This window comes from Gobio gobio (assembly GCF_949357685.1).
Source record: "Gobio gobio genome assembly, chromosome: 20".
NCBI lineage: Eukaryota > Metazoa > Chordata > Actinopteri > Cypriniformes > Gobionidae > Gobio > Gobio gobio.
Window position 1 is genome coordinate 16912113 of NC_137113.1, and position 14238 is coordinate 16926350.

A 14238-nucleotide genomic window follows, 5' to 3' on the forward strand; every position below is an offset into this window, starting at 1 on the left:
GGCACTTGGTTTGTGATTTCGTTTTGTTTTTTGAACTATAGACATGCTAAACTAAATATGAGTAGCAAAAAAGCTGAATACTAACAATCTTTTTGGAAATCTTATGCTTGAAAAGTTAGATATGAAAAAAAACATAAATATTACAGACAAATGCAGCTTAAATGTCCAAATGTGTTTTGTTTTTGGGCCAATGTAAAGCTCATGGCAAAAGGAATTTAAAATCTGATGCTTACATTTTGGTGCTATCTTTTATCTTTGTCTGAAGTCACAGTGTCATTAAACACTAGCGGTAGTCAAACAAAAGAAAAGAAGTCTGTAGCTCTCTCTCCCTCCCTCTCTCCCTCCTCTCTCCAGATACGCAGAGAACGAGGGGGTGAAAGAGACCGACAACAAAAACTCTGAAAAGTAATCAAACCCGTTAGACAAGTTCCCCCCTCCCTGTAAGTTTCCAAGTTCACCTCTGAGGAAAAAAAACATTTGAAACTCTGCTCCACACTGACAGCTTCAATATGCAGTCTCATAGACTTGCATACCTATGCATTAAGATGGTGACAACACAATCAGCACTTTTGGCATTTCCTGAATTGATTTGGAGATGTCCTGAAGCAGAGATCTAGGACAAGGTCAGAAGCTAGTTATAAACATGGGCTTCATGTGGACAGAAATTTACTCATTCTGTTACGTAAAGAACACCCACAGCCACCTAAAAGGTGTGTTTTGCCCCTACTCTGACCTCACAGATTTATTGTCATGGTACTGATGTGCTTTACCTTGTTTCTTTTTCCTGTTGGTGGCAAATTCAGACTTCCTGAGAGAGCTGGGTGCTGTCTTTCTATAGAAGCTGTTCCTGTCCAGTGAACCCACGTAAACGGGCTTCCTTGTCCGGCCATGACCTTCCACATTCAGTTTTTCTGAACCCGGGTGATCGTTGTACCGGTCCTTGTGGTCGTAAGTGAGTTTAACAGGATCATCATATGACCTTCTCTCCTTCAGTGTCTGCTTGTGATAAACATCCTTTTCCCATTCCTTGCAGCGTCGTCCACTGCTGTGGTCAGTACTGTACCCGTCTTGTTTCTGTTCTACTGAATTTGACCTTACATCTCTGTAACGCTCCCTGATTTTCTGGTCATTCTGATCACTCTCACAACCGTTGTCTTCATAGCAGTCTTTAACACCACTATCGTAACGTTCATCTTTCCAGAATATTCTATCTTCCTTTTCTCTGCAATCATGTTGATCTCCCTCTCTGTATTGGTAAGAGTCTATTTCCTTAGGTTCATAGCGATCCCTCTGCTGAGACTGGCTATTTTCTCTGTAATCATACCGGTCTCGTGGTTTGAGGTCATAGTGGTTATCTTTTTTACGTTCGTACAACTCCTTGTCATTTATTTTAGAGAGTTCTCTTTCTACTGTCCTTTCTCTACGGTCACAGTAGTCATCTTTCCTAAAGTCACTGTGGATCTTCTCCTTTTCTTTGTAGTCACAGTAATCTCCTTTCCTTTGCACATACCGTTCATAGTCCCTTCGATCAAGTGAGCCCCTTTCTCTATGCTGGTAGCTGTCGCCTCTCCTACGGCCTTCCTCGCGGTGACTACTGTCATAGCGGCCCCCTTTTCTGTCATCACCTTGGTCTTTCTCTCTACGATCATAGCGCTCATAATGGTATTTGTCTCTGGAGTCATAGTGGTCTGCTTCTCTATATCTGTACCGGTCATTTTTCCTGGTGTTGTAGTGTTCTTGATGATTACTGTCATAGTCCTTGTCTCTGCGGTTATAACGGTCATACTTATCCAGCTCTTTATGTTCATAGTAATCCCGGCCTCTGCGGTCCCCATCTCTGTATTTATCTAGCTCCTTATCATAGTAGTCCCGGTTTTCACGGCTTAAACTGTACGCATACCGATCTCTGCGACTATAAGGCTCTCGATCCTCATAGTACTCATCTGATTCCCAAGAGTGGTATCGAGTCACATGATCAGGACGTTCCTTACTCCTTGGGCTCTGTGTAAAGTCTCTGTGTTCAGTGAAATCCAGTTCTTCTTGATGTTGATAGAAACAGTGATTGCCCGTCCATTCCTGTGGCATCCTTGGCTCCTGGTACACTGCTTCTGGTGACTGATAGAAGAATTGTTGTGGAGGGACTTCTTGGTAAGGAATCTTGTCCGAGTCCTCGTATTCCCAGCATTGATGACGGTACCCATTGGCTTGTCCGAGGTAGGCCTGCTGCTCCCAGTGTCCCGGTACAGGTCTGAAATCCTGTGGGCACATGATTGGCTGCTGCTGAAGTTGTTGCTGCTGTTGAAGTTGTTGCTGCTGTTGTTGAAAATGCAGCATTTGCATGCATCTCTCCTTCTCCCAGCCTTCACTGACCAACTCTTCCACACTCTTACCTCTCTTTGGAGGAGGCCTGTTGAAGTCCCAGGGCACTGGGGCAAATGGCATAAGGTGTCCTAGGGCCACCTGTCCCTTCATAATGGCTGTGAGAGTCCACAAACAGGGTAAGCTCTATTAGCTTCCCCAGATTTCACATTCCAGGTCCAGATGTAAAGGACTCCACCTGTCAGGCATGCTCAAACTCTTGTTCTCGTTCTAACTCTCTTTCTCTGACAGATGACTGAACAGGACTGTCTGGTTCAGACCTGAGAAACTCAGTCTCTCTCTCTCTCTCTCTCCCTCTCTGATTCTCTCTCCGCCTACCCAGCCAATAGGAGGAAGAGAGGGAAGGAGGTGGGGGAGGGAAGAAGCAACAACACAGACTAGGCAAAGGGGAGGCATTTAGGGCTAATCATTGAACGTAGTCACATGAATGGATTACAGGGAGGCTGTGATTGGCTGGAGTCTCTGTTTGCATGAAAACACAGGCTGGACTTCACAAAAGAGGAGGGAGCATTATCCTCTTTCATTCCACAAACTTCTTTGAGATGTTTTTAAACTTGGCATTACTCAGAAGCAAAGCTGTATCTGCCTCTTGAGGACTCTTTTAGGCTGTTGTGCAACTAAAAACTAAAGTTATATTGAAGCTGTACTATTTCACAATTCTGCTTTTTTTAAATTCTAGTAGGTATATAAGCTTACAAAAACAACCCGACACACTGAATGTTCTGTCAAAAGCCGGATCAAAACTTTATCTGTTCTAACTTGCTCATCATTTGTGTTTTAGAGGAACAAGGTTCCCATGAATTTCATAATCTTCTACTTTCATGTTTCAACAAGATGAAAGTTGGACACAGGCCGATTATTCCAGAGAGCACTGTGCGCTGCAGTGCCTGCATACCTCACAATGAGCCATTGTTGAAAGGCCGCCCCTGGTTTCACAGGCTAGGGCATCTTTTCATGTGAAGAAAAAAAAATGCTATTCATGCGCATCAGTATAGTATATCACTCCCCCTCTACAAAAAAAGACAAAATAGTACACAGTACTCTAATTTCCGACTGCACACAGAACTGAGAATGTGCCATTGAACACAAACGCTAGTAATGTGAAAATATGGTAAATAAAGAACAAGAAAGTGGCTTTGGCTCAAGGTGTTTTGCTACAAGTATTTATTGGATTAAAATGCACAATATTGCACAAGCTAAAACTGAAAAGAAAGTGAGAATAAGAGATTTTGCAGGCTTGATTGCTTGTTCTCTGTTCTTTATTAACCTTGGTATTTTTATAATCAGTGGTTAAGATCTCACATTTCTTTACATGGGGCAGACCGAAACTGTGTGAATGTTTTTTTCACTCCAGGGACATCAGAAGCGACATTCCTCTTGTTTAATGGAGTTGTTTTACTTTGTTTACACAAGTACAACCCTTTGAAACGGCACTGAACTTACTTTCAAACATGGTGCACCTGGTGCCTTACGTAAAAAAAAACAAGTTTAAATACATTTATATATAAAATCTGCCAAACAAACCGTTAAATATTGTTGGTTAATATCTAAAATAAAAGAGAACCAATCAGAAGACACAAAGTGTAATTGAAAAAATGTGGTCCTTAGGGAGTTAGGCTCTTAATGTCCTGGGAAAGAGGGGAAAAAATGTATGAAAGACATGAGCAAGCTTGTGGCTTGTTTCCTACATTTTGATTAGTCCAAATCTACCAGAGAACACAAGAGGACCCAAAAAGTAATTACAACAGCAAAGCATTCAGATGGATGCTCGTGCCAGAGGTGAGGACACAGGTCTTGCATGCCACTCCTTTCATCTCTGTTATTATAATAGCCCTCCATCCAATCTCTCACAGCCTTTCCAGCAGGCGATGGGATCATGCAGCTCCTTAAAGAGCCTTCTGTAAACCTGAATAGGCTTTCATGCATGAGACAGGGACAGAAAAGCTGGGAGCTGGAGATTAGATCCAGTACACAAAATGAGCTCTTGATGCTTTTTATGAGCACACAAACAGATCCCAATTAGAACAAGGGCTGTGGACGGGGGGAAAAAGGGGGAGGGCACTCACTCACAGATACACATATAAATGGGCTTGCAAGAACCAAAATCAGTTCTTTCCATAGTCACATTGTTGAAAGGGAGACAGTTTCCAGCAAGACAATGATACATGAGAAATATGATAACCTGTGGGTCTGATAAGAAAAAAGTTTTTAAAATTATTCAAAACAGTCTTTCTCAAATTTGTAGTCTTGTCTTTTGTTCCATTCCAGAAGAGATGATGAAATAAAAAAATGTGTCTCCCCCCTCCTGTACAAAACTGCTTTAGAAAGAAAGGCTCCATAGCTGATAGGCTCTTGACTGACTCCCTGCACTGTAACAATAAATAACCATTGTTTCTACCCTCCCTGTTGAGAAACACACCCTGTTATGATAAATGTGGATAGGCGCACACACACCTACTTAAATGGAGAAAGAAAAACTCACAAGGAAATGAAGCTACCTACCATTACGACACACAGTGACTCAATGCTATACTCATAAGAATTACACACCAAAATAATTACGTTGGGATAAACTAATTATCAAACTAATTAGTACAGTGTACTGTAAATACACACACACACACAGTCAGACACTATTTAAATAGACAAACAATTCTTTTGATTAGTTAGGGAAATAATTGTAAATTTAGTTAAAACATTTTTTAAAAATTTTTTTAAAACAGCAAAAAGAAAGAGGCAGGAAGAAGAGTTCTCAGATCAACTGCAGTTTTTCCAAGACATATAGGCGTTACAGAAAACAAGTGGTATTCACCAAGACTTGGGCAGAGCTCCAAACCAAAGGCATGCATCGCGGTGCCTGATAATCACTTCTGGAGAGCCATGAAGCTCCTTTGCTTTAAAATTGACCATCAAATCAAAAATTTTGTAAAGGAATTCCTTATCCCTTTATACTTGAAAATAAATGGCTGTGCCTAGCAAGCAGGTTACACTTATCAAGCAAGATGTGTACACAGCTGTGTGCAAACAGAGTATGTGACACACATAATTGTGTCACGTGCTGTGAGCACAAAAACACAAAGAAAATACAATGCTTTGGCTATGAAATAGTGACTAATTACTAAAGCATTCTCCATCATATGAAAAGGAACATTAATTCCTTTTTAAACCCTTTAATACCATGCACAGATTAAGAGATATACACACACAACCCCCTCCATCTCAGCTCAAGTCTTACCTGGTGCATGTGTGGTTCTGGTTCTAAAAACATGGCTAAAAATGGTTGTGAGACGCACCACAGGCTGCACCAGAGAGCTCCAGAGTCTGGCTCTGAAACTACTGCTGCCCATTATCTCCAAAGCGCCCCAACTACTATGATGTCCACTACTTCCCCAAAAAAACAGGAGCAGAACAGAGACAGTGATTGTGAGGGTAAATGGACATGCAGAGAGATATGTTGAGATAGAGAGCAAGAGAAAGAGAGAGAAACAAGGGTGCAAAGAGGTCAGCACTCTCTCTTACTATAGGTTCTAAATGCATTTCATATGTATGTGGGAAAATGTAGCCAACAGGACCAGCATTCCACACATAGGTAATATATCGATGTTAATGCAATTATAAGGTGATACATTTAACTTATAACTACACACAAGATCTGGCTCATAGAGCTCACAAATTGTTCTACTGTCATCAGAACCACAATGCGTCACATCAGACTTTAGCAATTGTTGTAAAAGACATTATATTTCCAGTGCCACTGTCTGGGGATTTCCTCCACATTTTGAGAAAAAAGGTGGTTTCTATCCTATATGAAAATGAGGTCTGCCTATCATTGGCTCAGCCCTATGCCTGGGCGTGTTGTACTCCCTGGTTATGTGTAAAGGTCAAGCAGAGACCATCTATGAAAAACTGCTGAATATAACATAACAGCGTTGAGAGAGGGTTAGAAGGACAGGCTTATAAATTCCTATTTCGGGTCGTAATATAGTTGACAGCAAGAAGATGTTGGCAAACCAGCCAATGCATATTGATATAGACGGATTTCATAGGAAATAAGTTATGTTGACACACACAGTGTGGGGAATTTTAACATAAGTTAACATAAGTTGTGTGTATTAACACACCCAGTATAGTGAACTTTGTCTCACATGACGGTTTCAGAGGCATATCGAAAGCATTCATCAGGAACACCTGTAACATGCAAGATGTAATTTGACCTCAAAAGAAGATAGTGGATAATTATTGTGGATACTGATATTTTAAATATGGTTCTGACTACTGGCATAAGCAAGAATGCCGCTAGAGAAATCTATGTATTCAAATCAATCTAATGCATAGCTGAACACACTGGCCAGCTGTCAGGTTGTTTTCTAGAATTGTTATGAGCTGCTGTTCTCTTTTGTCAGAGAGTGTGACCAGCATAAAACAAATAATTATGTGGAGACACTAATTCTTAGGGAAGTCGAAGAACTCACTGACACTGTACTGGGCCGTAAACAACACCATGGGCATTGAGGGAGACAAGTCCCCCCCAATAATTGGAAATAGCCAAATCTGCTCTCATTACTCACCAGTTTGTTTGTTGTTAGGGTGGCAGACAATTTAAAAATCAACATTTTTCGGCTGGTCTGCTTCAGCGGTCTACAGTGCTCGTCAGTTTCAAAATGATGGCCAATCACATCAAAGAAGGCCGGGCTTAATGTTCACTGAAGACGAGTGTTAATTCCAACGTCACGCTTTTAGCTTTTCCAGTGAAAGAGTGCGTGTGTGGTAAGATACAGGCAGCTAAACATTTAATATTTGACAACAGTTTTACGATGGATACGTTTAACGACCCACAGTAGCAAACAGTGATGCAAACTACTTTGAACTTTGAATTGAAAATATCATTTTTATGATGTCAATCATAACTGAATGTGCCGAGACAAAAAAACTTTTGTTACATTTCTGACCTATTAGACATGCAAACAAGAGTGAATGAGTGCGTGCATATTTTTAAATAAAATATTATTAGCAAAGAGTTTAAAAGGATTACTTCATAGTTAACTATATAGGCTATATTTGGACCTAGAACTTATTTTACAGTTCATATTTCCTCTTTATTCCAATAAATCCCTTTTAATCCTTTAACAATTATTATTTTACTGTATGTTTCTCATTTGTTTGTCACTAACTAAAACTAGTTTTAGTTCCTATTATTATTATTGTCAAGAAGCAGAAAAAACATAGTTAGAGAGAAACATGCAGCACTTTAATAATAATAACAATAAACTTCAACTACTATTAAATGCTGCATGTTTCCTACTTTTTTTTATGAATTAATGAATGAATACTAAATAAATGAATAAATATATCAGATAAAATAATAATATCTGTATTGGTTGTAAAAACACAATCTACTGATGTGAGAATAAAGAGAGGAATTAAAGACTACCTTGCAGCTGCTGCTGTTCCAGGGTCAGTGTCTCCATGGTGTAGGTGCAGAATTCCAGATTCTCCAGGGCCTGTTGTCTCGAAATCTCATCCTCCTCCTCTTCCAGCATGGCTTGCAGCTCCTGGGCTGTGTGAGAATACATATCAATGTCTCTTTCCACCTCCTCCAACCTCAGGAGTAACCTGTATTGCTCCTGCTCCCTCTCTCTTTCGCTCTCCATCTCTTTCTCCGTCTCCAAAGCATCCTCTGCCTCTTCCACTTCTTCAACAGTCTCTTCTTCTTCTGGCGAGTTATAGAATTGATTGGAAGTGGATGGAGGGGGGCGGGGTGTCACAGAATTTGTGCGTGGGCATGGAGGAGGTGGGCGTGGTGCCTGACGTGCGGGTCTGTAAGGCTGTGGAGCAATACGACCATTACTCTGAGGACAATGCGAGTTTGTAGGTGCTGGTGGCCTAAGGACCCGGGGTCGGGGAGGAGGTGGGCGTAGCGTTTTCCGCCTCTCCAGAGAGGAGGAGGCGGAGGCAGAGGGAGAGGTAGTGGCGGGCAGCAGACGTTCCATCAAAGAGTGCGAGGAGCCACGGATTATGTCATTCTCATTGCTGTAGTCCATAATGGAGAAGTGACGGGAAACTTTGTTGCCCCAATCGCCACTAACCTCCTCCCATCGGCTCTGTTCCGTGGCTCCGTTGCCATGACCCGGCAAGCTCCTTTCGAACTCTATCAGTTGCTGAGAAAGCTTGGCTTCAAGATCCCCAGCTGACACATCCAAAATTCCCATCGTCTGAGATGTTGGTAACCCATATGAACCCTGTCCTTGAGACCATGTCCATTGGTCGCTGCGGCCACCGGATATTAGGTCCGCATCATTGACGCTTGCGTGTCGTGTTAGCTTTTTCTGCCTGTTCTTCTCACCAGAGGTTTTACTGCTGAAAGGGTTTCTGCTGTCATGAGAGGCATAGCTACCATTGTTTCTTGTCCAGATGGAACAAGGGGATGTTCTGGAAGGAGGATTAAGACTCTGGTTCCTCGTGATGGGTGCTGGGGGAGGTTCTCGTAAGCTGGTGTGAGAACCGTTGCTGTATTGCCGGTTGCTAAGAGCGTGAAGACTTGGCCTGGGAGGCAGCTGGGGTCTACCCAGATTGGGGCTGCCCATTCTGGTGCTTTGGACTCCTCTATGAGCTGAGCTACTCGCTCTGGGGGGTTGCGTGTGAGGGGGTGGGGGTCTTTCTCGATTTCTTATTTGTCCTCTCTCTTGAGAACTTCGATCGGAGTGCATGTAGCCCAGATGGTCATCCTTTCTGTCCTCCTCCCGTCGCTCAAAGTAATCCAGGTCCCACACTGTGTGGTCTTCCTGAGTAGTCCACTCTTGCCCGTATTCTGGAACCGAGCGATCTTGTTGAACTGATGTATAATCAGGAGTGTAACATTCTTCTTCTCTTTCAGGTACACTAATATCACTAATTAAAGTCTCAGTTTGTGGGACAATTTGCCCTTCCATCTTGACAAATCGATGGGGAAAAACTCCTCTTCTGCCACGTATTTGCCCCTCCAACCACCCATCCTCCAGCGTAGCGAGGATACGAATTCTATCACCAACATCAAAGTCCAGCTCGCCTGGCTCAAGGGCCCGGAATTCATAAAGCGCGATACCGTATACAGCTCCCTCTTCTTCCTCCTCCTCTTCTTCCTCTTGCTGTATCTCCATTTCTGGATTTTCCTCATCACGCTCTTCCTCCTCTCTCTTCTCTTCTTCTTCTTCCATGCTGTAAGCCGGATACTGTTCCAGGGTCTGAGGTTCAGGCTCCTCCAGAGGTGAGCGCAGGTGTCCAAGCAACTCCACAAAGCCCTCAGGGAAAACTCCCGTCCTGCCGGCCAGCTCTCCCTGGAACCATCCAGGTTCTGGCAGGCCTATGATGGTGATGACATCACCCTCGCGGAAGTCTAACTCCTCGTCCAGCTGGGCGTGAAGGCTCATGAGGGCACGGGCCTGGCCCAGCGCATGTGGAGGGAGCTCAGAGGCCTGGGCGGCTGCACTGCGCTCTGACAGCTGCCTGGAACGACCAGAAAGCTCCAGCTCTTCAACGCAAGACATAGGGAAGAGCCCACGTGAGCCCCATGCATCATGCCCTCGCATCCACACAGCATCCACACTGCCTTCAGAAGCAACTACATCACCTACAGCAGGAGAGAGAGAGAATAGAAGATAAGCATCCGAATAAAAAATAGATGAAAATAGAGATATCACCAAGTGATAACCTGAACAAGAATAATGGAAATAAATAAAATACCCATTATATCTGAAACCTCTACAGCTTGATCAGAATGCAGAATTCCTGCTGATATTTAGGGATGCACTGTAATATTTCTTGCATGATTCTTAATGAATGTTTAATTGATTTTTTCAGTAGAAATATCTTAAAAACAAAACAAAACAAAACAAAATAAAAACAAGGCAAATTCCCTAGATATGATAAGTCTATAAAGACTGTATCTTGAATATATTTATTAAGATTTTATTTATCACTTAAGGAAAAAGCACAACTACCGTCGGACATAGCGTAAGCAATTTGAACTGCGAGAGGCATTACACTTTCTTCCTAAGCGGTCTGCCGGAAGCTAGATATTTTACTTTATAAAGTTTTAAATATGGATATTGTTCTTACATAAACCCATCAATTTGCTTCAGAAGGCCTTTATTAACCCCTCAGAGCCGTGTGGATTACTTTTATAATGGATGGATGCACTTTTTTGAGCTTCAAATTTTGGACTGCCATTATAAAGCTTGGAAGAGCCAGGCTATTTTTTAATATAACTCTGATTGTATTCGTCTGAAAGAAAAATCTCATAAACACCTAGGATGGCTTGAGAGTGAGTAAATCATGGGCTAATTTTCATATTTGGGTGAACTATCCCTTTAATAGTAAATGAAAATGTAACTTTTAGCTGTCTAATTGTATTTACAATCATATTTGAAGTCAGGGCAAAAGACAAACTTTATTTTCTTAAGCTGTCCTTGTAAATTGCATTAGAACTGAGTGAAGCTCACCTCTGACCTCAAGTCAGTTTGCATGTCAGTAAAGTCACTGGAGTGGTCAGTTTTAGTTTTTACACACACACACACACACACACACACACACACACACACACACACACACACACACACACACACACACACACACACACACACACACACACACACACACACACACACACACACACACACACACACACACACACACACACACACACACACACACACACACACACACACACACACACACACACACACACACACACACACACACACACACACACACACACACACACACACACACACAGGAGCCAGAATGTCCACTGGAGTCACAGGGGTCACATTCCACACAGACAGGCTCCGCCTCCCATTGTGTTTAACTCATAAATTAGAACAGCGTATATATGATCCCCACTGACATGATAGGGGAAACTAAATTCATCCAGTTGTGTTTTTCAAATCAAAATAAAAGGAAGTGTGCACTGGACGCATCATAGTTTCCACATTAGATCAGTACTAACTACTACAAACATCTAAAGCAACATACAACATTAACAGTGTATTATGCAAAACAACACACAAAAATTGTCCAAAGCAAGCAATGAAAAGAAAAAACCATTAGAGAACTGAATGAAATAACAGAGGTACATAAATATGATTTTTTTTTTTCATAATTCTCTACACACAGCTATAAACACACAACTAGTGACATCTAGTGTTGAACTCGGACCAGCACTTCTTGAAAATTGTATTTTCAATTGAATGCAGTGCTCGAAATCTGGAAACTCTGATGATATAAGCTTAAAAATAGACCATAAAATGGATACAGCAGGACTAAAGAAGATTTATGATTCAGAGCCTCCATTTTCTATTCACAATAGCTAAAAAAGCAAACAGAGCAATTAAACCTCTCAATCCCCTTATAACAGTTAGTGTGTTCAGCGGCTACTCTAGAGGTGCTGTCCAATCTAGGGATCTGCTATCTACTATAAAAAAGAAAAGGTACCTCTCATATATGACATTATGCCAATGAGTAAGCAGTACTTATGCTGAAGGAAAGAGAAAATAGAAGTACAAAGGGATTTAACTGAGTCAGCTACCCAAAATCTTAACAGTAATCAATCCATGTATGGATTACACTTCTTTGTTAAAGCAATATTTGGTTCAGATGAAAATTCTGTCATTATAAAATAAAATAAAAATCACCCTCATGTTATTCTAAACCTGTATGCTTATCTTTCTTCTTCTGAAACCAAATGATAGCTTTTTGTGAGATAATTATTTTGCTATAGTGTTTTGTTTTGTTTGTTTTTTTGAAGATTCATGATTGTGACTCCATTATGTCTTTTAATTTTTTCCATGAATAAAGAAAGTCATACCGGTTTGGAATGACATGAGGGTGAGAAAATGATTCCTTTAAATGTGCATTAAGCATCAGCATAATTCGTAATATATTATACACATTCCTTATATTCAGAATGCCATCAAAATGGCAAAAATGTATTTAAATATTAACCTCTTTGAACTGTTAACCTCATTAAACTTGAATCAAATGCGCATGCATGTTTAATAACTAGGAGAAAAATGTATGTACCTCTCTTTAGTGGTAAGTTTCCAGCTTCCACTGAGTTGAAGTCATTGATGCACACATACAGATTCTCTCCTGTCTTGGTGCTTGGGATTATAACAGGTTCCACAAAAGTGCTTGGAAACTGGCCTGAGGGCAGAAAGAATGAAAATATTTCAACACCGGTGTAAAAGGCAGAAGACTACATAAATGTGGATTCCTTTACCGTGACTTTACCTGTGACTCCATCTTTGATTCCGAGCAGCCAAAATTCATCAACAACACTGAGCACTTCAATGACATCTCCAGTAAACAGAGGGAGTTCTTCAGAGACGCTGGGGAGGAACTCAAACACAGCACGCACCACCGATCCAGCCTCCATGTTCACTCATCACCTGAGCATCACAAACAGAACAGAGAAGAATCAAACTATAGTGTGACCTAAATTACATTTTAAAATATATTAAAATACGAAACAGATATTTTAAATTGTAATATTTCACAGTGATACTGTTTTTAACTTCATTTTTAAGCTCAATTTAAGATTGAACATTGGTCTGGAGAGCCTGCTCTGTATTTTCTACTGCACAAGAGGCGTGATCAACAAGCATAATTCAAATGACTCTGTATGCAATTGGATAGTCCTTCAACCAATCAGACCACAAGAGGCGTGATCAACAAGCATAATTCAAATGACTCTGTACGCAATTGGATAGTCCTTCAACCAATCAGACCACAAGAGGTGTGATCAATGGGCATCGATCCATCGCTTCTCTATCCGTCATCGTGTTAAACCCGCCAATAGCGCGCCAGGTGGGTAAGCCAGTATGTGGTTGGTTCCCGCAAAAGTGTGACAGAAGCAGGATAAATGAATGTACAGGCAGGGCCGGCCCTGACCAATTTGGTGCCCTAGGCAAGATTTTACTTGGTGCCCCTTGTGTCAAGGTTTAGCACTACACGTTATCAGTCTTTGGAAACACTCGTACTGTTTGATTTTTGTAATGCTTTGATGTTTTATTTTTATTTTTGTTGTTTTATATGATGTCCAGTCCATTCTACCCCGTCATTATGTTCATGATATTATTATTATTTTTTATTTTTTAAAGACTGATGATAGTCAAACTATACAAAAATTGCACCTATGCCACATTACAGCCTAAACACAAAGAGCAAGAGTGCATCTAGCATTCATGCACAAACTATTCATTGAGAACTAGCAAAAGTGTTTGTTTTCCAGTAGATGGCAGCAATATTCCACTAAACTATGAGCATTCATGTTTTCACCAGGAATGTGAATTTTACATAAAATGTTGCTATTTTAAATAAACCTGTATATAAATATCATTACTAATTTGGGCAAATACATTTTAAAATTGATATACACCCCCCTAAAACTCCCTTAAAACTGCACAACTGCAGAGTTAAAACATTAGGCTATTAAAAAAGTGATATTACAAGCGTTTAATATTTTTATATTATTTATTTTTTACAAAATGACACTGGCTGTGGCCTCTGGAGAACCCAGAACAGCTGCTTGCATAAAGTTTAAGGTAAAAATAACTGGAATTAATTAGCAAACATTAGTATTTTACTACTATGCAATTAAATAAACTGTTCATTAATTTGCCTACATCACTTTACTTCTGTCTTTACACTGCAAAAAATCCTCTTCTTATTTAAACAAGAATCTTTTTCTTGTTTCCAGTCCAAATATCTAAAAATTCTTAAATCAAGGTGCATTTACTAGATAAGTAAAATGACATGAGACATTTTTCTTGTTTACTTGAAAATAAAATCAAAATGAAGTGATTTTTTGCTTAAAACAAGCAA

At 40.7% G+C, this 14238-nt stretch overlaps 1 protein-coding gene across 4 annotated transcripts in view; it reads right to left on the reverse strand.

The window, feature by feature from the left end:
- The window catches only part of dnmbp (dynamin binding protein), a 66834-nt gene that overhangs the window by 21335 nt on the left and 31261 nt on the right, over positions 1–14238 (reverse strand). For 2 of the 4 annotated variants that reach the window (XM_079845994.1, XM_079845995.1), the window contains exons 2-4: positions 12646–12803; positions 12436–12558; positions 7811–9985 (exon numbers count right to left, since the gene is read on the reverse strand). In XM_079845994.1, coding sequence (XP_079702120.1) covers positions 7811–9985; positions 12436–12558; positions 12646–12790 — 2443 coding nt within the window. In that variant the 5' untranslated portion in view covers positions 12791–12803. Of the gene's footprint in view, positions 1–770; positions 2680–7810; positions 9986–12435; positions 12559–12645; positions 12804–14238 lie in introns of those variants that run through there. The other 2 variants (XM_079845996.1, XM_079845997.1) reach the window with 2 other exon arrangements.